We start from the raw sequence: 26740 nt of genomic DNA, 5'->3' as shown, positions 1-26740 counted from the left end.
GGCTTTACGGGACACAAACGCGGAGAAACCGGTTGGCGGTGCGCGTCAGGCCGAGTCCTCTGACGTTCGAGCACGGGCGCTCAGCATCGCGGCTCAAGACACACACACACACACACACACAGACGAAGGAAAGGTGCTTTTATTACTTGAATTTATGAGACAGGGGATATCCACAGCTCCACCCGTGGTCTGAGAAAGGCAGGAAGTTGAAGAAATCTGAACCACAACACACAGCGCATCCAAAATGTCAAGCCGCCTTAGTATTGCTCATAATGTTATCTACTCTCTTACATATCTGCTTATATTTCACTTTTGTGCGTGTGTGTGTGTGTGTTTAGGCAGTTATGCCATTAAGTCCCAGTCTCCTTCGGTCTCTTTTTCATTTGGTTATTGATTCCTCTCAGCTGATGCTCTGCCGACTGAAGATGCTTTGTCTCCAACAGCAAGGCAGGTAGGCTGGATGCCCCGTACTGGACGGGAGGAAGAGGAGGAGAGGAAAGGAGAGGGTCAGTTGTTCGCTGAAAATCTTGAAAAAGCATCAGCCGCTCACTGAAACACCAGTTAGAAAAAGATAGCTTGTATTTGTTAAGCTGGGCCTGTGAGCAAGACACACAAATAGTCAAACGGTATCCGGGTGATTATTTCTAGCATTTCTAAAGTCAATATCCACATGGTCGTTGTGAGTCTGTACCGTCTCTCTCTCTTTGGGGTGTTTGTGTCGGTAGTCCAGGTACTGTTGGCCGAGCTCTCTGAAGTCACGGAGGAAGGCATGGCTTCGTCTCAGATCAGTCAATCGGAGTTGAAGTTCGGCTTTCTCCTTTTGTAGCAGCCACACCTGTCTCTCTGCCCTGTGGAACCGACCACACGGTGTAAAGGGATGTAAACCACCTCTACGGGAAGTTTTACTTTGGCTTTTCTAGGGAAAGTACTGTAGGTTAACGATGAATCTCTTTAACACTGAAAAGACTTTTTGTGCCAGGTATACATCCAGGTGACGACACCGTGCGATGTTTCAAACCTTATTATTTTGAAAGGCGTTACTTTTAGATTAAAATCATCTGTGTTTGCGAAAACGGTGACGTTTGTGTCTGTGTGTCTGGGCTTGTCTTCTCACCTCATCAGCTCCTGCTTGGCATCCAACAGTCTCTGTGTCTTTGTACGAATCAAAGAGCCCACCTGCACACACACACACACACACACACGCAACACAGAGGACACAGTGAATACAGGCTGCCATCAACACCAATGTTACACGTAACAAGACCGCGAACCTACAGCCATGCTAGCAGCTCCCTGAGGCTGCACTGAGGCACAGCAGCGCTTCGAGCTCAACGCCGATGTTTAGCAGGTATAATGTTCCCCGCCTTGACCGTCGTAGTTTAGCGTGTCACCATGCTAACAACTGCTTGTCAGCACTGAGCACAAAGTACAGCCGGGGCCGAAGGGAATGACATTGGATTTGAAGGTATTTGGTCAGATACCAGTAAGTAGCAGACACATGACAATTTTGACGCGACGATGGCGCCGGACGAAAAGTCGCCACAGTGATGACAATGCATCCTGGGGGGAACATACTGTAACATACTCACCAGCAGGTGATGAAATATTTTGCATTTTTAGCCTTGCCACTAGTATGGCTAAAAACCGGTTGCCATAGTTACCTTGGCATTTTCTCTTTTTAGAACCCTGAGCTCCTTGTACGAAGAGATCTAAAAAAAAAAAGCAGAAACACAATATACATGTAACTGATTAAAATCATTGCATTAATCAGTATCATTCATTTCCAGTTTCGTTGATATGACACAGTATATAGGTTTACATTATACCATACCTAATTGGCCCTTTAGATCAAAAACACACTACTGGCATTCATGCACATTAGCCTGAAGGTAATCACTGACATGGTTTTCCAGTCTTACAAGTATTTCAAAATCTCTCATGTGAACAATAAAATGCTTAAATACTTTAGAAATTTGGTTGTAATTCTGTACTAGACTCTCTAATCAAGAGCCTTTTCGCTTTACACCCTGGTACATATGATTTGAGTAGGTGGCAGGGTAATATACAGTTTTTTTCCCGGTTGACAAAAATAAGTCTAAACCTTTAAATGTCAACCCCGAAACATCTTAAACTAAAACACAGAGTTCAGTTGCTCTTTTCCTTCGACTCCTCAGTAAAACGAACTCAGCAGAATTTGGAAAGTCTGACCTTTTCCAGGAGCTGCTCTTTCACATTGGAGGAGAAAGAATCAATGGACTGTTTGACGGCTTTCGACTCCACAGACTCCCTGAAAAACAAAACACACACACGTACACAAAGAATGCATCTATCTCTAACTGCAACATGAAAGAACAAAACAAAACAAAACATAAAAACCTCAGAGATATTTGTGAAGGGTAATTGCTGGTACAATTTACCTGTACTGGTCACAGAAATCAAGGAAGGCATCCAGCACCACCTCTAAATCTGTTCCCCCCTGATGACCACGTGTCTTCCTCCTCTGTTTATCGGCGTTGGCCTTTGCTGGTTCTGCAGATGCATGGCCTTCAAGGGGGGAAATTACGTTTCGTGACTCAAGTTTAATGAAGAATAGTAAAAATAAAAAACTGTTTTTAGACCCTGTGAAAAACACATCGCACTGAACAGAAGACCTATCACAATATTTCCAAAAATATTTCCTAAACCCGTCATTTTTGCACTTCAGTTTCTGTACAAATTAAATAAAAACCAATCATTAGTTGATTAGTCAGCTTTAGAGGTGCTGGTAGGCGGACGGTGTTACTCGACAGACCTAAGCCTCCTCCAGTCTTCATGGTGAGCTAACTGTCTCCAACTCCTTCATACTGAACACCTGACATGTTAGGTGTTATCAAACGTCTTATCTGACTCTCAGCAAGAAGCAAATACGCGTCGTTCCCAACATTTCGAGCAATTCTTTTAAACAGGGACGAAAGAGAAAATCTGAGCCTAGATTTTGAGGTATACAGTCATAACTGATGCTGGCCTCTTGTGCTCTTTTCCCTTACCTGATGCAGACTTTCTGGTTCTGCCAAAACTATACACTTTTGCCTTCTTTGGACTTGGGTTCTGAATGAAGGGGATAAAGAAAAAGATGAAAACAAACTAAACAGTAAGTCATAACGTTGGCCACATTTTTGTGGCTGCTAGATTCCCTGTTACAGCCGTCTGCTGAAGTTAGTCCGCACCCAACTCGCATCGTCGTCCACCTCCTCATCAGAGGACAGGACTCTCTTACGGCTCTGCTGGGCGGTGCCAGTGTCAGATTCCTTATGAAGAAAGAAAGAAGAAAAAAAAAAGATCCATTATGAAAATTCATTTATCTTCACAAGAAGTTCCTTTCCTAATTTTTGTTCTAATATTTCTTTCATCATGAAAATTTTACGACAACTTCTTAGATATACTGTGGACTTACCTGTGACTGAGGGCCACTGGACTCTCCACTTCCTGATTCACTCTCTCTCTTCGTGTCCTTCTTCATCCGCTGATTTTTCAGTGGCCTTGTTGTGACACAGAGACGGATAAAGAAATTGACAGGAAGACAGGCAGACAGGCAGATCAGCATGTCATTACACAGGACAGACAACCAAGTAGACTGTCCTTATTTGCTGAGACTTTTTCTGTTTAATGGTAAAATATCACCTTAGAGCTGAAAGGAACGTCTCTGTGTGACCTCACCTCGCTGCAGATGTCTTCCCAGTCTGGGGGATGGCGCCAGCGTCTGACTCTGCTCTTTCCCCTTCAGGTTCTCCCTTCTTTTTCTTTCTTTCTCCTCCCCCCTTAGGTCTTTCCGGTGCAGAAGGAAGAGACAAAGCGCTGCATTCACATCATAATACAGTAGTATCATAGTGGAAAGTAACCGCAGCGAACAAATTCCTTTGACCTTACCTGGCTTTGACCTTCTCTCCAGTACTTCTACGACTCCTCCTCCTCTTCTTCTCCTCTTCCTTTACATTCTCTTCATCCGTCTCTCTCTCCTTCCTCCTCACCGCCGCTCCACGCTGCTTAGCAGTGGTCTTCAACATCCGAGGAATGCCCTCTCTTCCTGCTTTTCCTTTGTCCACCCGTCTCTCCTCTGAGACACTTAAATCTTCCTCCATGGCGGTACTGTGCAGAGGGTTACCTAGGCAACACAACAGTTCTGCAGTCAGCACAAGACTGGCGGTTCGACATTATGCTAGACTCTGGAAGCGAGGGGGCCTAAGTGAACTTAGAAGAGAAAAAAAGGGAAAAATGCAGGAAGATACACGGGCACACGCGCCCCTGTTAACGTCAAATTTTATGGATTGAGCCCTGCAGTAACTTCATTTGTCAAAACTGTAACACAAGATTTGGAGTAGAACAAAAAAATGGAACACATTATCGATCCACTTGAAATAGTATGAGGACACTTTGGAAATGGTATATAGTTTTACAGAGCTTTTAAGCATGGATACTCTGTGGAGGGGGGAGACATAAAGCCACTGGTGTGGATAAGGCTCAGGATAGTCCTGCAGTCTAAGACTCACCATAATTTTGCTGCAGGCCCTCCAGGAAGCTGGCTCTGTCTATGGCAGACAGGTCGGGAGAATCCATACGCTCGAAAGACGAAGCTCTCTGGATTTGAAGGCAAAGGAGAAGGATAAAATGTCACTGACATGAGAGCGCATCACGCAGCTGACGTTTCAGAATGAGACTATCAACGGCAGCTTTCACAATATCACGATGCACTTCATCAAACCCTGCCACAGTGACCAATGACCGACTCACTTGACCCTCCTCCGGTGGCACGGTGAGCGCCTTGGCTCCTCTGCCCTTTCTGGCGCTGTGGAAAAACAGAAAATGAGGGGCCCTTAGTCATCATCATCATCTTCAATATTTGTGCCGACACCGCCACCGGTTCCTGGGCCGTTGAGCATTTTCCCCCTGCTCAAGTGACAATGAATCCCCCTCGACTCCAGGCTAGTCTTCGGTACTGATCCCAAATCTCACCGGGAGTTCCGTTTAGCCGTTATGCGGCTAACCTCTAGCCAAACTCCATTCGGTAACGTAGCACATTCACATGTTGGTCTTTACTGACCGAGTACTTATTTGAGTCATAATTCCTTTATCAATTGTGATGCTTATATCACCAACATTAAGCACAGCACTGAAAACAAACAAAGCCCTTTTTTTCAGCTCGTTTGACTACCACACCGGCGGAGCAACGACAAATCGTCAGATTCTTGAGTGAAATATGTGTTTGCTTGTCCAGCAAACAAGAGAGCAGCGTGTATCAGAACAATAGGTTCGGGTGTTGGTTAGATTCTGGCCCATAATTCACATCTCTCACCTCATTTGGAACAACTACAGCTTGGATAACAGGTTTGTTTTGTAAACACTCCGTAGCGCGAACTGGAACGGCTACCCGCAAAATGTTTGAAGTTCCGGATTGTACCACTTCAGATACACAGGGGTCGGAGGTGGAACAACTTCGACAAAACGAGAAAGTTACAGCTCAAAATGAGAGTTTTTGCAAAAATCTCAATTTAACTTTAAAGCAGTATGGTATGGATAGAGTTTATTTAATGCACGTTTACACTGAAACTTTGTTTGAAGAGAAGAAAAACACGAATCTAACCCAGAGTAGATTCGCTTAAATTTCGGTCCTACGGAGAAAGAAAGGGTTCATTGCCCTCTGTGATTGTTGAAACTTTTATTTCATTGGAATGTTTTGTTTTTTTTAAGTAAATATACTTTAGTTTGTAAAAGTGTGGTGAAAATAATAAGAAAACATTATAATAATCCAATTCCCTTAGAGTAAAGATAACAGGACTCAATAAAACTGAACTAGATGTAGTCTAATTGGTTTCCACACCCACAATGAAGCTGTAGACATGAGATCAAACAGGTCTTAATGATTTTTAATTACATTTTTACAAAACAAATCTGAGATGACGGTATAAACAGTTATAGCAAGACCAGTGTTAAAAGTACTTCCATGAAATTAAAACCATAAAGATTCAAGAGGATTTCATTCAGGTTGCAAACAATGTTATTCTGAAATGTATCTTTTCACCCTAATATAGCAAAAAATTAAAATAAACCGTTTCCCTCAACAAGTCTCTTCTGTTCCTGTTCCCATCATAAATAAATTAAAACATTGATACAGTTTCCCTATGTCCTGAGTGTTCTTTAGTACCTGAAGTCCCTGTGTACAGCTAGCTTTGGTTGTGTAATCTTCAATATGGCTCTTTCTGCTTGTTCCCAGGTCCTAATTGGACGCAAGCTTATTCGTGAAAAGATTGAAGGACCTGACAGAAACAATCCTGCTACCCACTGTGGATTTCAACTTCAATTGAACTAACTCAACAAACATGGTAAAATAAAATCATGACATCTGACAAAAAAAAAAAAAATCTCATCAAATACACTAAAATGTTCAAGTTGTGATGTGTGAGGGTGTTTGGGTTACAAAAGTCGTCAATATGGCCCTCAGTGAACCAGTTCCACTGTTTTCAGTTTCAAGTTAAGTAGTTTGTGAGTGTGTGTGTGTAGCAGCAGCTATTGTATGTGGTTCATGATGCAGAATTCCTGAGATATGTGATGCTACAGAGGAGAACTGCTTCCCTTTAAAATGCCTTTAAACGAGATAATGGAACAAAATAGCTGATTAGAATCAACATATAATCACAGTGTATAGTTTGCATAGCTTTGGCAAAACTATTTCATTAACGGACACATTTATTCTAAGCATAAAATCTACTCTGAACCCTCAGAGGCTTTATATTCTGTGCCATAGATCCTACAGTTCATTTCATTTTGTTCTAAATGCTATGAATCAAGTTCATTTAAAAGCTATATCACTTCCCGTTCCTTTTGTTTCTAGTGTTACTGGTCACGAAGCAGTCTGGTTAGAATAGGTCTGAGGGGACCTCTTCATTTGCTTCCCAATGCTTGCTTTAGCGCTGCTTCTTCCTTTTGTCCTTCATCTGAAGACACTTTTGGTAGAGCTCTCGTGTCTTATCTTGCACTTTACTCTCCCCCTCTCCCTCTACATTTTGATCCCAGCATACAGCTCATCTATCTGGGGTCTGAAGTACTGTCGCATTTCGTTCCTCTTGGCCTTCATTGTTGGAGTGAGCAGGCCGTTCTCGATTGAGAACAGCTCGGTGTGGATGTAGATGGCCTTCACCTAAAGGACGCACAGAAGTTGGCAGGTTGTTTTAGAGAATAATAATGTTTCACTTCCAGAAAAAGAGCCCCTCATGTCTGAATAGACCTACTTAGTGGTATAAGGAAAAGATATTTCAAATCGTGGTTTAATTATGATTTAAGTGTTGTACCTGCTCAAAGGACTTGAGGCCTCCTTCCTTGCCCAGCCGCAACATGTCCTCCAAGATGGCTGCTTCGACGTCCTGCGCAGACAGAAAAAGAGAGACACCTCAGAATGATGACGCCACGAGTTCTTTCATTTAACACGGGCTGTAGTTTAAAATCGGCATTTGGCCCAACTCACAACCCTCATTCAGTTCTAAGCTCTTAGTTTCTCGTTCTAGGCAACTCTTGCAGTCAGTTCCGACATGTTCCTTTCGGTAAAGAAAAAGCTCTCACAACAGCAATAAAAACAGAACTCCAGTTCTGTATGCAGTCATTTTGTACACACATACACACTATGTACATGTGCAACAGGAAGACCTTCCAAAACAGTGCGATCCATTACAATACCACAACCGGTGGCAGTTTGTGCCATAGAATTGAATTTTCACCTTTCTGTCTTAATTTAAAAAATACGTTTCACAAAGTAGTATTTGTGGCAGACTTATTATATATTAGATAGAATTTTATTGATCAAGTGTAACTGTTATTGTGTATCCCCTTTGTATAGCAGTAGTTCCCAACCTTTTTCTCTCATGTATTCCGAAAGCCCTATCAGAATAGGTGAAGTAATCCTTCACTGACACCACCTCTCTAAACCATGTCACCGTGTTCTACATGTGTACTTTTGAATGGATTTTAAAATTGATGTTTAATATTATTAATTATATAGATGTAAATGTCTTACAATAATTTATTTCATACATGACATAGTGAACCTACCGCTGCCACTTGGATTGGTGGAAGGCCGTTCTTTTCAGCCGTTCATCTGTTCCTTTTAACTTTCTGTTTTTGGCTTCTCTGCGTGCCTTCGACTTATTTTTACACACTCTCAATTACAGAATGTGGCATTAACGTGTTATGCTGCATTCAGACCGACATTTGCCCTTTGTTAAAACAACGTAAGGGGCTGTGTCAGCGGGGGTGTTTTGTTTCATGTACCAGGGCAGTATAACACGATCCGGGAGGTTCAGTTGGAGGAACGGGCTAACATGCATGTGATTGGCCAATGCAGGGTCTTACTGAATGACCGCATATTGCCTTGCAGCATAAGTCGACCCCGATTTTTGCCGCACGATGCAAGTTCGTTTTGGACCCTTGTTGGAAATCCCTGCTGTATATGAATAGATTGATTGATTAACTTTATTATCCTACAGGGAAACTGATTTATAGTGTGGAAACTGTATGTATACAGTCTGAATCCACTGTATACTGTAATTAAACTCTACAAAGTTTTACCGCTCTGCCACATAGCTCCTCGTAGCTGCCCTCCTGTCCCAAGGTCCTCTTGGTCCAGCCAGGCAGGAAGTCAGGGTCAGGGACCACCACTGCTACCAGACACGCCTGGAGATAAACACAATACATACAAGTTAAACACAGTAGGACTTTTCAGAATGACTGAACCTATGTGGGCCTAGCATTTTGCCTAGTGGCAGTTAGACAGTGACTAATTCCAGATACCCTCAACACACACACATTGAGAATTTCCTCCACCTACCTGCAGGCTGTCTCCATGCACAAAGACCTGCGCCACTGCATCGCTCCTTATGTAGACATTCTCTATCTTCTCCGGAGCAATGTACTCGCCTTGTGCCAGCTTAAAGATGTGCTTCTTCCTGTCCACGATCTTCAGTGTTCCATTCTGAGTACACACATGCACACAGAATTACAAAATGTCTGCGGGCTGTCAGAGATACACATTTTTTATGAATCTAGCTAAATGTGATGGACTTTAGTTGAAATTAATGCGTGTGAAGTTGAGTTGAACAAAGCTAGGTTGATATAAATAATGTATGAGGGTGAACCTAAGCTACATGGACCTACTGGAAGCCATTTTCCAATGTCTCCGGTGTGAACCCATCCATCTGCATCAATAGTCTCTGCTGTCTTCTCTGGGTCCTTCAGATAGCCCTGGAACACGTTAGTACCCTTCACGCACACCTAAAAAACCAACATACACGCAGTTATGAATGACATGAATTATCGTAACTATATAAAAAGACCGTGACTCTGTCCTTGTGTTTCACCTCTCCCTCTCCGTTTACAGCCAAATAGTTCATCTCAGGCACATCAACCAGTCTAACTGAGTTACAGGGCAGAGGAGCTCCAACGTGACCTGGCGACATGAGGTCGAGTTTAGTTCTTGTAAAGCCGAGTCACCAGTCAGTTCCTCACTTTTACAGGGACACATGCAGAAAGAAAGTAAGAAAAAAAAAAAAAAAAAAAAAAAAAAACTCTTACCAGCACTCCAGTCCCCTGGCATGGACAGTGTGCACCCAGCAGTACACTCTGTCTGTCCATAGCCTTCATAGAACTGAGACAGAGAACAAATTATTATTATTATTATTATTATTATTATTACTGCTACTTCAAACACACGATCATGCAAAGTAGAACTGATTAGGAACAGCGAAAGAGTGTGGATGAGGAAATGTCATGATTACAGATCAGATGGCAGAATTTCTACAGATTACCTGCTGTAATACATTGCAGAATTCCAGAAAAGGGACAGAAAGAGACAAGATAACATGTGAAACAAGGGCTAAACTGAACTTTGAATGTGTCTACGTCACCTGACAGCCTACTGCAGCTCTGAGGAAATTGAGAACAGTAGGAGAGATGGGAGCAGCTCCGGTTATCATGAGGCGAACGCGACCTCCGAGGCTGGCCTGTAGAGGGCAGCACACTACTTTAATACTCTCAAACAATTTAAAGTGAGCCATCAGCCAACCAGATATTTTTCAACCCTAAGATGCAAAGATGAGAGCAGAGGCTTGTCGTCAGCTTGCATCATCCATCTGCGCCGCTTTTATGGTTTGAAAAGCTCCAAATTGGCTGTCGGTTGACATCCTCACAAGGCTATCCAGGACCACCGTTTTGGATTGACAGCAAAACATTTTGCCACTTTTTTCACACAACAGTCCAAAACCGCACAGTATAAAAGGGCCTTGAGCAGAGAACAGACATCCACCGTAATAATCGGGTTTGGCACAGAACAGAAACGTCCTCCCTAATTCCAAGTAACTCAACTGATTCATCTGCTCCTGCTGCTTGTGCTTCTTGACAAGATATCAGCCTGATATGTGCTTACAGCTGCTAGCTAGCAAACAAAGTAGAATCTGCACTCTTCTGTCAACTGCCAGGGCTTCACCGCTCTTTAATATCTTGTCAACAAACACAAACAGAGATTGCAGATCGGTGCGCTGAGTCGTTTTTCAGTCTGTTTCTTTTGTAAATTATGCAACAATTAATTTTTGAGCAAATTTTAATAAACTGATTTTCACATTTTTGACATTTTACGAATGGTGCAAAAAACGAAAATTCTTAATAAATTCATTATATCAACCACGCCTTGTAAAAGCCATTCCTGGACATGTAGCACTCCGGTAATAGTAGAGTGCCATAACAAGAGTATTAACTGTGCTGGTTTTGTGTACCTGGACCTTCCTGAAGATAAGTCGATCCCAGATACTGTCTCTCCTCACGATGCCTTTCAGCATCTCTGCCTCCTTCCTCCTGTAGGCAAATCCCAGCAGCCAGCGCTTCAAAGGGGTGTCGGCCTGCCCAAAGATCTACCAAAAAACATGCAGACACACACCTTAGCTATAAGGAACAGCATCAGCATCGTCATCATCATCATCCTTTACTGTAGGTCTATGCTGCATTCATGCAAAATCGAGGTAAAGTGACCCAGACATCTCTAGTTTAAAACGTTGATATGATCAGGGTCAGAGATTGAGCATGTGCACATTAGCATGTGCACTGCACTGCCTCAACTCTGACCTAACACTCCTGCTTATTATATCATGGTTCCCACCTACCTTATCATACATTCTGTTAAGGAGTCGGGGCACCACAGGGAACACAGTAGGTTTCAGTGTGGACAGGTCATCTGTCAGCCGACGGATATCTCCTTGGAAAAAGCCGATCCTGGCTCCATGCACTATCATCACTCCCTGTCAGCAATGTTAGAGAAAGATGCAGGAGGGAAAAGTCAGGTGTGTGTAAATAAAGAAAGGTTGACACACGAGGTTTATAGGGATACTGATTTACCTTTAACAAAGGGTGACAGAGGGAACTAAGGGAACATACCTGTACAACTCTCTCAAACATATGAGCCAAGGGCAGGTAAGAAATCTGGACATCACTGGGACTAAATTGACAGCAAAACTAAAACACGTCGACACGCAGAAACACACACACAAACACACAAACGGACAAGAATACGTGGACACAAAGGTATACAAACACACATGAATGGATACAACCCACACAAATAGACAGGGAAACACACATATACACAGACAGGGAGAGAAAGCCGTCAGTGTTAATGTCGGTACCTCCACCACCCTCTCAAACATGTGGGCCAGAGGCAGAAAAGACAGCATGACATCTTCTGAGGTGGTCTGAGAGTATGACTGGAGCAAAGAGGAAAGAGTTTATCACTTGTCTTCTTAAAATATGGTGGGACTTGTGGATGTGTTGATACAACAGAATGGATACAAGGCATCAGACTAATGATTAAGAGGTATCTCTCTCTCTTTTCCTTTCTGTCCTTGCTTTTCCCTCTTTCCATCACCCCTTCTGCCTTTCCTTCTCTCTGCTCCACTATGCATTACTCAGTTTTGTCTCTTTTTTGTTTTAAACCATTGAAAACCATTTTCTTACTTTCCGGCCTATCCCGTGCTTTCATTTTATTTCACCATATTCCTGGTGGCCATTCTGAGTTTCTCCTGGCAATGATGTTAATTCAACCAGTACCCACCACCCGTCATATAAAACTGTGCCCAACTGTAACCTCATGGGTTGCAGTAGCTAGCAGAGCAGTACCACAGCAGAAGCTGTGGGTTCAGATTTCAATCCGCACGAATGTTATTTACAGTATATTTCAAAAACAATGTGGTTTCTCCCTCAGCCTCCCCCTCCTAACAAAGCAAGTGGGGAAAGAGAGAAAGGGGGAGGTAGAGAAGGACAGAAGGAGGTAGAGAAAGGAACGTACCTCCTCCTTTGAATTAAGTTGTCCTAAAAATGCTAAAGACGCTGTAACTGTTGTTTCACTGTGACTTTAACGGCGGACATATTATATCAGCCCCTCACCTCTGTCATTTTGATGAAGGCTGAGCAGTTGGACACAATATTCCCATGTGTCAACAGAGCTCCCTTTGGATTTCCTGAAAGTGCGCACACACACACGCACGCGCACAAACACACACACACACACACACACACAAACACACCTTTAGAGGGAAAGCATATACATAGTATATATCTCAGATACTGATGGAAATTATATTGGGTACAGTTTTATTGTGTATGTGTGTCACACCTGTTGTTCCGCTGGTGAAGCAGATGACTGCCAAGTCCTCAGGTTGCGGAGGCTAGAGTGATGGTTGGGTCAAGGGTCAAACAGTGCCATATTACACACAACATAATCGTCTTTTAAATATTGACTGTTGAGAGGTAATTTAACAGGCCACTGTTCACTTACCACTGGTTGGTGATGGTTGACCTTCCCGATAGCCTATAAAACAAGAAACGCTCATTAATGAATCCATTATGGATGGAATAAAGGGACAAAAAAAGCAAAAAACAGAGCAATAAAGAAAATCCAAATAAAAACCGAGACAACCGGAATGAAGCCAACACAACAAGCAAACTAGCAAGAACAAAAGAAAGAACATACGTAACAATAATAATGACAGCAAAGCAAAAATCAAAATGAAGTACACACAACAGAAGGTGGCAAAAGAGGAAAACTAAATCCCAAAAAGAGGAAAAACAAATCCTAAACAAGAATGCCATGACAGAAAAAAAACGAGGAGAAACAAAACAAAAAAGAAAGAAAGAGTCAGATACAAAAAATGGAAGGTCAGAACAAAATAACTAAAGGAAGAAAACAACAAATGTTGAGCAAACAACAATACAGAATATTTCCAAATGAAAAACAGAGGAAACAAACAAAAAAATTACTGAACATAAAAGAAAGGCGAAGAACTGATTTAGGAATACAAGAAAGACATAGGGTGTTGACAAAAGTTGCCTGCTGACCTCCATCTCCTGCAGGCTGAGGATGTGGATTCCCGCCAGTTTCCCCCTGTGGACCAGGTCAGCACTAGGGGTTTCCATTAGAACAATGGTTTTCACAGAGTGTTTCCTGTCCTTAAAACAGTCCAGTACCAGGCTGACTTTATCTACCGTGTCACATACTATAGTGGAGATGGAAGCTGCAGAAACAACAAACCAACCCATGCAGACCCATCAGGTCACCAGCAGTACTTTACCAACACATGCACTGATACAGAGAGAAACTGAAGTGTATGTATTTAGGTTGCTGTTGCCGCAGTTTACCTTTGTCTATAATGTAGGCGATGGCGTCTGTGCCAAGGGTGTCATACAAGGGCACTGACACAAGGGAATAGGTGTAACATGCCAGCTCGCTGATGGTCCACTAAAACCACACACACAAACAAACAAGAATTATAGGATGATACATTTACTCCTTAACAATAGGTAAAACACTGATATGATGATCAATAGGCTGAATATGCAATTCTATGGAAAAATAATGCAATTATTACCAGATAAATGTCAGTACTGATGTTATTTTTTTTTTTTTTTTGGATAAATGTCTATTGAGATTATAGGTACTGGTTCAATAAGTGACTGAAAATCCCTTTTAAGCTTTAAAGCGTGTGTGTCTGCACCTCAGGTCTGTTCTGAGAGAAGATGCCGATGTGGGGTTCAGTGGTCTTGGAGTGTCCTTTGTGAAGAAATGCTGAACCCAGATTTTCTGTTCGCTCCATTACCTAACACATACACACACAAACACACGCACACATGCATGTCCACAGACCAACTGTTAACGCGACATTAACTGAGCTTTGTTTGACTTCCTTATCTCATTATAAATCAAAGGTAAAGGCACGGGGGGTATAAAATGTTTTTTGATTTTAAGTATTCTAGCAATAGTAAGCGATCACATTTGCTGTTTCTATCACAGATTAAAAGTTTTTGACTAGTAGTTTCACAGCAGCTAAGTGGTGTAATCAGCCAATAACACCTCAGCGCAAAGTTTTCACTAGTGGTGCTGGAATGTTTCCTTAATGTTTCACAAACAATGTTCAAGCTGAATCAAGGTTTTTTTTCTATCAGTGACAGTCAAGCAAACAAATCTTTTTCATGTTAAATTACTACGGTGGCGTTATTGATTCAAAAAAAAATTTAAAATAAGTTCTGGTCCTTGTCAAGTCACTAAAACCTCATAGGAAGTCTTTATAGAAACATTAAAGGAGTATTATGCAGGTCTTAAAATGATTAACCAAGTGAGCGTCATGGCCCGCACTTTTTTTTCCAATACATGATAGCATTTACCACCAGCATGATTAACTTTACTTTATCAACACATATCAAGTGTGGCCTCCTTATTTTGTTTGTTTAAAAACCTCTTTTATAAATCAAAGCAATGGAGAAATCAAGTTACTGGCAGTAGAAGATTCATTTTCATACACTCCCGTTGTATTACATAAAAAGTCCTACATAACACAAAAGTAGCAGCTAATGTAAGGAATTTCACTTCACTTAAAAGGTGTAATGTATCATGTAAGTAATGCTCTTCAAAAAAGAAAGGTCAAACTCAGTGGAGCAGAGCCAAGATATCCTGGGTCCCACATTTTTTGCTAGACGCTGCCTTGCAAATGTCCATGTGTTTTTTAAACCCATGGTTTGTAATACAGGTTTTCCTTTATAAATTTGTAGTTTCCAAGGTTAAGTCGAGATTTTTCTAAGACTTGACTGATCCTGGAGGGGGGGGGGACATGCCTCTTTCATTAGTATTTCCATTCAGGAGGAACACACTTCATCAAACAAGCCACCTTAGGAACAAAATCCATATATATATCTCCCACCTTTCCACTGGCTTTACCAATACCACCACTATGTGTTAACAACTAGTTGCGCTGCCTGCAACTTGCAGTTCTACTGCTGTCCAGCTGGACGCTATTGTTTGTTGTTTTTATAAGGTGAGCTGTTGATGTTGAGTCTTACCTCTCTGTACGACATCCATTCATAGGGCTGTTTCGGTTTCCTGGAGCCCAGACATGGACCGTTATCTGGAGGATGAAAGGAGAATGACAGAGGGGGGAGTGACAATAGGAGAAAGACGACAGAAAAATAAAAACATTGAGAATTTTAAGAAAACAGGGCTGTTTATATCTTTATACACCTTCTTATCACATATACATACTGTACCTTCCTACTGTGTATATTCAGCTGCTGACTCAAAAGGCTAAGGTTCAATGTTCGGGCTAACATGATATAGCACAAAATGTGTACTAAACAAAATACTAAAGAAATGTACTGTAAAGTAAACATCTTACTAAGCAGAGGGTGATCTAGTTTACTGTAATGGCAGGTTATCAAACACATAAAGTTTAAACCCCTGGTATGAGGAAAAGTCTGCACACTTTCTGGCCAGTAGCAAGGCTGACAGGCTCCTGAGTAACTCTACAGCTAAAAATATATGCACTGATAATCATAGCATATTATTTGTGACCTACTGGAGACTCGGACCCCTCTGAGGAAGAACTCATACATTGTCCTGGCGTCATCGAATAAATGTGTCAAGTAACCGTCTCCGTTCTGAAGAACCGATCTGCGTGCCAAATCTCCACCCTGATTAAAGAAACAAATGAATGGGTTTATTTAAGCTATGAATGATCCCACAGTAATTCCAACATCAGATTCAGTCTCTTGATCTTTGCTTAGATAATTACTTTATATACAGTTACAGTTTGGTCGATAGTGAATGAAGAACCTTGATTTTCTACTTTATTTCATATGTGTATTATTTCCTAACTTTAGGATGCCATTATGATTTAACAAATATAAAGAAAATACAGCATGATATTTATGAATGGGAAATGGAAAACCCTGCTGTTACAGAACGGAGCTCTTAAATGGAGAATTACCTGTTCTGTTAACTGCCAACTATGACAGTCTCTTTCCCTGTGACCCCTCAATGCCCCCTTGTGTTTTTCTTTTGCAGGTTATTTACAGGTTGAGATGGAAGGGGCCATCTGACCTGATGGTCTTGTACCTGGGCTAGCAGAGCCCAGGCAATTTAAGCTGGCTTTGCAGAATACAGATTCATTCATTGTGTTAATTTTGCCTTATTTGCGATTAAAATATTAGTTACAATATTTTAAATCCTGTGTGATTTGCGTCTCTGTAGCCAACTGAGCATGGGCTGTGACAAAATTGGGGCTCATCCAGCTTTCAGAGGTGAATTCTGATAAATACCTGGTAGTTTTAAGTCTAAGTGATATTAAACCAGTTTGATTGTAGTGCTGCGCTTGGAGGTTTTGTATGTTCAGTGGAAAGTACTCATATTACCTCTTTGACTTTTGCAATTGTTAAGACTGTACACCCCACCCTTTTTTCAGAGGCACATCGAGAGCCTAATCATTCAGGTCAGGGTTGTGCCTGTCAATGCATTTGTTGCTAAATCAAGTCATAAACTGTTTGCTTGAGCACTGCTGACATAAAATTGAAATCTAAAAGTTGAAATTTGAAAGGTGTCCTTTCCTGGAGGCCACCGGATGTACCCAGTTATTTTAGTAAAAGACTGTCGTAATATTGGAATCATAATTTATGGCATACAGAATGAAAAGCATCAACATAACTATCCTGCATAAAGTCTATTTTAAGCAATCAATTTTCTTAGCAACAGGACAGATATGTAGAATTAATCATGTCTGCATCTGCACAGTTTAACCTTTACAGTGACTGTTGCTTTTATGAGTTTAGAGCTCTAAACCAGCAAACTTTCTGATACTCAACTCTGACAGGTACTTGCACTTAAAACTCACCGGAACCTCAACTGACTGCATGTGGAGGTCACAGACTGATGGGAAGGCCTTGGGTCTTGTTGCCAGGTAGTAGGTCGTCGCGACAGCCACTGCTCCCATGCTAACTATCACCGGGGGTGAGACACTCCTGATGTACTGAATAACATCCTCCAGATCTGGCAACCTCAGCTTCTGTAAGAACTCCTGGCTCAACATGATGCCGCTGATGAGGCAAAAGGCGAGTGTGTGTATGTGGCGAGAGGACCTGCTTGTGTGAGCGGCTAGAGTTGTAAATTTGTGTGTATGTTAGATGAATATCAGGCTGTGTTTGTGGCTGTAGGGTGCGGGTGATAACAATGGGCACTCTCTGCAGGCCCTGAGGTGAAGTTAAGAGTGTGTATGTTATGGGAAGCGGTGTTTGGAGTGATGCAAGCCTGGAGACGGCCTAGAGTGGAGCAAGAGAAGACAGGTCATTCATTTGTTCAACAACAAGACTAAGAGTCCTCAGGCATGCTAGCAGCTCTACGAAGCTGTAGTTACACATGCTTTGAGCTAAATGCTAACATGCGGATGTTTACCATGTAATATTTACCAGGATTACTATCTTTATTGGGCCTATTGCTAGGTGCATTCTACATTGTGTTAATCCGCACTAAACACATCGTACAGCTCAGGCTGACGGGAATGTCATCAGTTTTGCTGGTATTCAGTCATAAACCTAAGTACTGGCAAACTGCATGTGAATCTCTGTAGCAAATGTCACAGCAAACCATCCATTCGTTGTCAAGATATTTCATGCAGACCCACAATAAGTCAGCTTCACGGTGGCGCTAAATGTCGGTACAAAATTTCATGGCATTTCATTAACTAGTTATTGAGATATTTCAGTCTGGACCAAAGTGTGGACCAACAGACCATCACTGCCATGCTAGCATGGCTCTAGGGAGACCAGTTGTCTCTTCCGCTAGTCCCCCTGGTATCTGGCCATGCAAATAGCTTCGGGTCGGTCTCCAGTGGTTTTGAGATGTCTGACTTTGAGATTTCTGTTGCCAAAGCAATACAATGGCTAAATACAGGTAACAAAGGAATTATCCCCGACAGAAGAGCTATGTTAAGTGTTTTCTCTATAACATTAAACGGTCACAACTAAACAAACAACAATCAAATTTAGAGTCGGTTAAAAACACATCCTCAGGTATTTGTAAAAGTTTAACAGCGTAAAAGTCAGTTAAGTCTCTTCCAAAGGACTGTTTGGGTGTAGTTTGATTAGATTTGAATTACAGTGGCATCTCCCTCAGGCAACATTAGCAAGAGTCCCATAACTATCATCACAGTTTGATGGACATCACCTTTTTCCAAATGCACGCAACTCCTTGAGAGACAGTGAGAAGAGCAAAGGCAAAAACAGACACGTAGAAATCTGTCATTAAAATAAACAAAACTATTCCAACCTTGGCAGAAAGTTTTGTGAAACCCCACCTCTCATTGTAAAAAGCGGATTGTGATTGAGAAAATAAGTTTTCAGGGGCCTTATGGACGGTTGAAGCAGAAACCAAAATGATCAGCCTCAGGTGTAAACGACAAGAGGCTAGGCCGTGTGTCTGTGGTTTGACATGGAATACTATTCATGGTTTTGGCAGGTGCAGGGAGCCATGACAAGCCTGTTACTGACTCGTGCAATGCAGCAGACACCCAGGGTGGTACAATATACAAGTTTATTTTATTTACAATAGCTAATATTTCATTGTGTCAAAACAAAGCTAAGGCACAGTACAACAGAACTCTTGGAGTATCAATGCGTTAGTACTTTCTGTCATTACTTGACACAAAAAGCATTTTCAAAGCTTTTCAAAATTCTTGAATCCATTGCTCACTCAAGGTCAACCACCACAAAAACTGCTTCTGAGGCAAAACCTGCCTGGGTATTAAGTACAGAGACCCCAGGCACTTTGCACTGCTGCTACTACTGCAGAATAATCGGAGGGGAACATGCTCTGCTGTGGCTCATATTGCAGTATAATTAGATCATATATCATATATTTAACTGATTCTCTCTAGACAAATTTAGCAGGTATCAAGTTTTAGGTTCCCATGGAGTGTGCGTTCATCTGTGTCGAAGAGGTAGGGAATAAGGTTCTCAGAGTTGTGACAAACACACATGGGTGAGGTGACTGACTAAAAGAGCTGTTTAAGAATAAACAGATTAGAAACAGAGTCTGAGGTCTTAAGGTGAGAACACAGGGACAGGTCCGACTCTGTGTGAACCTTGAGTGTAGACAATGACCTTAGGCCCAGATTCCAAGCCAGAGATACAAACTGAGGGCCAACACTGATCACATCAAGACCAATTTGTACTGATGGTCTTGATTTGATACAAAATTTCAGAAAATCAAACGAGTCAGTCTTGCATTAGCAAATAGGGCCAACGGCCACATGGAAGCACTGGTTTGTTACTATCATTCCCCACTTCAGTGGAACGAAGACTGACTGATGACAAATGTTTGCATGTGAAAAGCATCGGGGGACCACTTAGATTCACATAAACCTTCTCTGTTTACATTAAAAATATTGATTGTTAGCAATGATATATCTTCATAAAGAGTTTTTGGTGCTTCAGTCTTATTTTTCAAATGGTTACACATAGTGAGTGTTACATTTTCCTTATTTCTTTATTAAATATTTCATTCTTTTTAAATCAGTAACAGTATTAAAGTGAGCCTGTGTAACTTTTGCAGAATAGCAGCAACTGTGGCCACAAGTGACAATTACTGAATAGTGATAAATGCTAAAATGTAGTTTAACAGTAGCAAAAGTAGAGAGTCATATCACTATTGAACTAGCTTAGTAATGTCAGTTTAAAGCTGTGAAGTTTGCTAACATTACCAAACATACCAATATTGGTCGTACCAGACCGGGTAAGGCTTTACGTAGCAGCAAAACCCCTGAGTGTGGTGAATTGGGCAGAGGTGTGTTTTTCGCTTGTGCATAACTTTTGACTTCTCATAGGAAGGTTGTGTTTATTACTTCTTTAGTTACAAAGTCTCACTTTAAGGTCTTTAATTTCTTCATATTTTGCCGTTTGGGATTATAATAAAGGTTGACTCACCTTAAAATACTGCTGTCTAGCTTCTAATCCCAATCATAATTTTTTCATTGTTTCCAATTTCACTTTTAAAAAGGTTACATGTAAAAAACAAACAAACAAACAAACAAAAAACAGCATACCTTACATGCAACACATCACAATGCAACTCACAAGTGTTGTATTTCATAGCACAGGATTCAAGAAATGTAACTACATTTCATGACTTTCACAAATCAGCCTGTTCTTGAAGCCATGTCGGGCTTTGGAGAATTAGGAAGATGAATCACAGTCAGATGGGTATTTGTTCGATTGTCTGTATTAGCCTCAAATCCCCTCTTCGATCACTGAGGGAATCTCAACAGATAACTACAAGTTTAGCATAAATATGCTTGAAAAGTTCCCGTCAAGTAACAGTGCCAACCTCTAAGCTGGAAAAACCTGTACAAGATGAGCCCTAGCACCTATAGCTTTCAACAACCTGTACACAGAGGAATGAAAGGATAACAACTTGGCCAATCTCCACTTTCTATAAGCACAACACAGAGCCACTTCTATTTGCCACCGGATGTTTCTCAATATTTTTTTCCTTCGCCACTAACCTGTAACAAATAGCAGCCAGTGGAGACAATGGCTTTCCTGTGGCAGCTGACCATCCAATAACAGCAGCACTGGGATTGCTGTGTTCACTGCAGCTACAGCAACCGCCACACACTCCGCTCTCACGAGGAGGATACACTGATATAATACTTGCGCAGATTCTGTTACAAGGTGATGTGTAACCTCAGCTAATCTACCAATCAAAGGTCAGACTGGCTACAAGGAGGACTCACATTGGCTAGTTGAGGCAAGACGGTGAGCCTGATTGACTCACAGACTTGATATAAACACTCAATAAACTTCTCCATAGACAAGATCAATGAGGTAGTAGAGGTTGGGGAAGTACATTATTCTGACTCTGGGAGTTTTCTAATTACTGTTACAAAATACATTCAAATATATTGCGTCTTTAAAAGCACACACTGCAGTATGCATCAACACACCCTGTCTATCTTATTACACATGAGCTTCATCTGTCTTAGATTCTATTATAAATTAACGGAAATGCAACCTCCCTAGCCAAGTGCTTTGCAAAAGCCAATAGGTCCGGTCCCCTTACCTTTCCCCCAGTGACCTGTGACCCCTGTGTGGTCAGCTGAGATGATTAGACAGAGTGAGATAAAAGCTGATCAAAAGGAAAACCTGCAGAATAGAGAGGGAGTTCTCCTGTTGACTTACTGAGTTATGTCAAGTAATGTTGCATCTTTCATATTGGGTCTGTATTTCACCATAAGAATCATTAAATTAATAGCTTCATTTATAAAATGTCCCAAAATACTGAAAAATGCCCATTACAATTTCCTATATCCTAAGGTAGCATTTCAAATTGCTTGCTTTGTCTGACCAACAGTCCAGAACCCAAAGATATTCAGTTTATTGTCACAAAAGCCAAGAAAAAATAGCAAATGCTCAAATCTGTGAAGCTAGAAGCAGGTAATGTTAAGCGTTTTTGTTTGAGAAATTGATTAATTAATCAATTATCAAAAAAGATGCAGATTCCTTTTTTTTCAATTGACAAATCCAGTGTTGGCCTTATTGTTTTAGAACTGCATACATTAGCATGTAAAATCACATCAAGACTCTGTCAAGGATTACTGAGGAACTTCAGATATGCGTCTAACCAAATGTGGATGTAATTGTATGACACAGATATGTTACTATTTCCTGTAGAATCATATTCATAACCCAACTCGATGAGCTACTGACAGAGTACCTTAACACAGCCACAACACAGTTGAGCGAGTGAGTGAGTGAGGGTGAGAGACAAAAGGAAAAAATACGATTAAATTCCCTTTTGCTCTTATCTTATACTAGGCTGAATTATCAACTGGGAAAAAGGGGAAACTGCCCCAGGGGCCCCAAACCCTCAGGGGCACTGTAGACTCTGGGTTAAATGTCTCAAAAATGTCACATCAGTTAGATGAATTGAAAATTTGTTTGGTAATATTCACAACTAAAGCAATATTAAAACTAAAATGATGAAGGTTATATTGAATATTTACAGCCCTGTCTTGTAGTTGGGCTCTTTGTCAAAATATAATGTTAAAACTTTTAATTCTTCAGTTAATATTATGCTATCATGGTACATATTCTTAAATAAATGTGCGTTAAATTCTCGTAAATTAAATGGTGTGCAGAAAACCTAAGGTGGAGTAATGTTCCAGCACAGCATCGGAATACTGTTTGGTGTCTGGGACTTACACGAGGCACTTCTCTTTTCTTTTGTATCTTGCTTTTTCAATATTTACATATTTGTATGTACAGTATAATTTGAATAGTGTTCTGAATAGACTTTCATTTCCATGTCAATATTCATTCGGTGCTTTGGCGTGGCTGTATCTCAATATGGTCAGGCCAATGAAGAACTTTGAACTTCCTTTCGTACTCCAACAACAAAAGAGACTACTACATAATAGTGGAACGTAACTAAGTACATTTACTCAGATATTGTAATTAACTTTGAGGTACAGTTAGTTTGAGTATTTTCATTTTATGCTACTTATTCATTCTGCATACTATTTCCACTCCATTTCAAAGAGACTGTGAATTTTAGTACACTACATTTATTTGACAGCTGTAGTTACGTTACAGATTAACATTTTACTCAAAAAAAACAAAAAAAACAAAAAAAACAGATTATAAATATTAAATGTGCAGTTGAAAATTGAACCAGGAGTTTTCAACATTTTTGGTTTGTGACCCATTACAAAAATGCAATGTCTACCTGGGATCCCTACTGACATTTCAGATATTAGTTGTTAGCAGTTCCACCAAAGAGATATTTGACCTCTAAACTGTTCAGTTTCTAAATAACTGTTTGAGGCCCATAGACCTAAAATGATCCACTATTTCAAAAAGAAAATTAATAATACAGAAACATTCAAAGAATTGACACAAATTTCAGTAGCAGAAATTTGTTTTTTTCTTCTGTCCGCTCCCATTTCACATCTCACAGCCCCTCAGATTTATCTTGTGACCCTTTGGAGGAGGCTGACCCCTAGGCTGCAAACCACCGGACTAAATTACCTAAGTGTAAAGAGAACTAGCTGCAACAGTAAAATGTTGTTTACACATTGATGCGTCAGTATTATAAATATAATAATGCAACAGATTAAATAACACACTCACTGAGCACTTTGTTAGGAACACATTTACAGCTGCTAATTAATGCCATTATCCAATCAGCCAATCATGTGGCAGCAGTGCGGCGCATAAAATCCTGCAGATACAGGTCAGAAGCTTCAGTTAACGTTCACATCAAACATCAGAATGGGGACAAAATGTGATCTCAGTGACTTTGACTGTGGCAGGATTGTTGGTGCCAGACGGGCCGGTTTTAGTATTTCTGAAACTGCTGCTGATCTCCTGGGATTTTCACACACAACAGTCTCTAGAGTTTACTCAGAATGGTGTGAAAAACAAAAAATGTCCAGTGAGCAGCAGTTCTGTGGACAGAAACAGCCTGTTGATCAGAGAGGTCAGAGGAGAATGGCCAGACTGGTTGGAACTGACAGAAAGGCTGCGGTAACTCAGATAACCACTCTTTACAACTGTGGTGAGCAGAAAAGCATCTCAGAATGCACAACATGTCCAACCTTGAGGCGGACAGGCTACAACAGCAGAAGACCAGGTCAGGTTCCACTCCTGTTGGCCAAGAACGGAAATCTGAGGCTGCAGTGGGCACAGGCTCACGGAACACTGGAGAAATGTACCTGGTCTGATGAATCTGGCGTTAACAGCATCAATCAATGGACCCAACCTGCCTTGTGTCAACAGTCCAGGCTGGTGGTGGTTGTGTGATGGTTTGGGGAATGTATTCTTGGCCCCTTAATACCAATCAATCATGGTTTAATGCCACAGCCTCTCTGAGTATTGTTGCTGACCATGTGCTTCTCTTTGTGGCCACAACTGACCATCTTCTAATGGCTACTTCCTGCATGATAATGTCACAAAGCAAAAGTCGTCTCAAACTGGTTTCATGAACATGACAACGAGTTCAGTGAACTTCAGTGGCCTCCCCAGTCACCAGATCTGAATCCAGTACAGGAGCCTGGCAGCATGAATGTGCAGCTGACAAATCTGCAGAAATGATGTTACGCAATCATGTCAACGTGGACCAGAGTCTCAAAGGAAAGTTTACAACATCTTGTGGAGTCCGTGTCACGAAGAACTGAGGCTGTTTTTAGGGCAAAGGGGGGAACTACCCAGTGTTAGTGTGAGGCTCATTATGAAGTGATGGCTGAGTGTATATCAGTTACTGTTAGTAGCACTTGACAAGTACATTTTACTGATAATACTTCTGTACTTTTACTCAAGTATGATTTTGAATACAGGTTTTTACTTGTAATGGAGTATTTCTACATTAATATACTGGTACTTCTACTTCAGAAAACGGGCTGAATGCTTCTTCCATCAGTGAAACTGCATGAAAAAAAAAAGCATATACAAGTACCACACTCAATACAGCAATTTTAACCGAGACAAGGGCTCCCTTGGACGTCAGGCTTATGTATGTCAAGATTCGCTCGGGTGGGCAGACGCCCACGCATCTACATCTCCTTGCACCGGCGGACCTGCCCCACACTGAAGGTCAAGTGAGCTTCCTACCCCCACTGATCCCCAGAGAGACAGACACCAACGTGTTATAGGAAAACCGAACACACACATTAGGATTGCTGCAAAAATGAAGTCCAACTAAGTATTATTCAGCTATGTTGTCCACGTATGTTTTCCTATTTGACGCGCGACTTCCTGCATGCCTGTTGTTGTTCTTGTTCTTGTTGTTGTTGTGAAGCACGTGATCCGCTTGAATCTAGCGCCGACGCTGAAGGTGGCCGGGCGCCCCCGGCATGCATGACGAACGCCGCCAGAGAAAGGGGGCAGAGCTTTCCCGGGGGGGGGGGGCGATGGAAGTAGGGCGGGTTTTAACGGATGTCAGTCAATCAGAGCCCGGTCACCTTTCACCTCAAAACCTGCGGCGTGCTCCATACACACATGCCTAGATCCCTAAAGGCAATTTTTTTTTTTTTTTTTTTAACACTCTGCGATCACCTGCCTGACGTCTGCCACACGCACGGTGACTGCGTTTCTGAAGAAAATGAATCAGATTTTTTTTTTTTTTATCTAAGTAGCTGCTTCGACGCACACCGCAACACACATAAGCCCACAACGGCCGACTAACCACAACGTAGGTCTGGGCGAAGCTGGCGATTAACCTGTAACACCCCACTAACAGACACGGCAACTTAACCGGCCAGAAATGTTATTTCCATTCGCTCCAGCGCAACCGTCTGACGGCAGCGGCCGGACCTAAAGGTCATTTATGGAGCCGTTCCAACCCCCCTACCCGCGGGGGAAAGTAACGTTGATGGCTAACTCCATTCAAAAAAACAGTTTCCCACCAGTGTGTCCAGCAGGCAAACTCATCCACGGGAATACTTTAACCTCCCCGGAGGCGCTTTCACGTAAAGCCAGTCGACCGGCACTTATTATCAATTCAATGTCAACTACTCACGATCACAGCTAGTTGAACCATCCAGACTCCACGGTGCACTGTAGGGAAAGAAGACTGTGCGTGCGAGAAACAGTATTTGTGGCAGTTTTCGATAACCGGTGAATCAATGTTGGCACAGAATTTGAAAAGTGCGGACAAAACTTTCGAGTAAATGTCGCAGTTTTGTTTCTGTCACGCATGTTTTCGCATTAACAAGATACCATTAAACTGCCAGAGCTTTGAATGGAGTTTCGCCTGACCTTTCTCTCAATACCACTTAGCATTATTTTTTTAAGCTACATTTGTACATTCTTGGTTAGCATGCATAAAAAGCATAAAAAAAACAAACTACTAAACCGACTACTGTTTGGTTCAGTATTAATAAACCAAAAATAACTCACTTGTAAACTTCCCACCTGTTAGCTGCAGTTCTCCCTTTCTTGCTGCTGACCACGCGCACCTAATTGTTAAGTTGTATTGTTAAAAAATACAACTTCCGCATTGACGGTTTCAAAATAAAACCCATGCTATATAAGTTACGTAAATTTCTCCGGAGTCAACGATGCTAGAGCTAAGTAGTAAGTAAGTAAGTGCATTAAAAGGTTTTTTTGGAAGAATCTTAATTAAATTAAAACACAAGTCTAGTCTTCCCAGATTGTCTTTTGAAGGTGTAAAGACTTTAGGGTATTTCTGCACTTAATTTTGAAGGCAAAATTGTCTGCTTTCCGGTGATCATATGGCTAGTAGACTGCAATGCACGAGAAAGGCGATAGTAAGATTAGAGAAAGATTAAAGTGTAACTGATAATGTGAAAGACTTCCAAGCCACCAAACGTTGGTAGCTTCATTAAGGACTAAATGTAATCAC

At 41.5% G+C, this 26740-nt stretch overlaps 2 protein-coding genes across 4 annotated transcripts; both read right to left on the bottom strand.

Annotated features, from left to right (window-relative positions):
• Positions 1-124: 124 nt before the first annotated feature.
• Positions 125-5633, bottom strand: cenpu (centromere protein U). Its single transcript, XM_040120039.1, has 14 exons — positions 5330-5633; positions 4768-4822; positions 4527-4614; positions 3907-4141; positions 3697-3804; positions 3434-3518; positions 3207-3287; positions 3027-3087; positions 2418-2544; positions 2209-2287; positions 1662-1709; positions 1115-1176; positions 692-848; positions 125-470 (listed from the first exon to the last, which is right to left on the bottom strand). Exons 1-14 carry the CDS (start codon positions 5332-5334, stop codon positions 351-353), a joined length of 1311 nt encoding a protein of 436 aa, XP_039975973.1. The 5' UTR covers positions 5335-5633; the 3' UTR covers positions 125-350.
• Positions 5634-5867: 234 nt separating this feature from the next.
• Positions 5868-26371, bottom strand: LOC120785184 (long-chain-fatty-acid--CoA ligase 1-like). 3 transcript variants are annotated; one of them, XM_040119656.1, is made up of 21 exons: positions 26275-26371; positions 17220-17643; positions 15909-16023; positions 15397-15461; positions 14058-14159; positions 13702-13801; positions 13402-13577; positions 12842-12874; positions 12680-12731; positions 12451-12524; positions 11446-11523; positions 11175-11309; positions 10791-10925; positions 9927-10022; positions 9595-9667; positions 9381-9469; positions 9178-9294; positions 8852-8995; positions 8593-8697; positions 7323-7394; positions 5868-7171 (listed from the first exon to the last, which is right to left on the bottom strand). In XM_040119656.1, the coding sequence occupies exons 2-21, from the start codon at positions 17412-17414 to the stop codon at positions 7031-7033; spliced, it is 2097 nt and encodes a 698-aa protein (XP_039975590.1). In that variant the 5' UTR covers positions 17415-17643; positions 26275-26371; the 3' UTR covers positions 5868-7030. The 3 variants fall into 3 exon arrangements, with proteins under 3 accessions (XP_039975590.1, XP_039975589.1, XP_039975591.1); XM_040119655.1 differs by having other exon boundaries at positions 26290-26364; XM_040119657.1 differs by lacking the exon at positions 26275-26371 and adding an exon at positions 25895-25966.
• Between the last annotated feature and the right edge of the window lie 369 nt (positions 26372-26740).

Source organism: Xiphias gladius, chromosome 23 (genome assembly GCF_016859285.1).
Source record: "Xiphias gladius isolate SHS-SW01 ecotype Sanya breed wild chromosome 23, ASM1685928v1, whole genome shotgun sequence".
Lineage (NCBI taxonomy): Eukaryota > Metazoa > Chordata > Actinopteri > Istiophoriformes > Xiphiidae > Xiphias > Xiphias gladius.
Note: the sequence above shows the minus strand (reverse complement) of the source record. Positions and strands in the feature narration are given on the sequence as shown.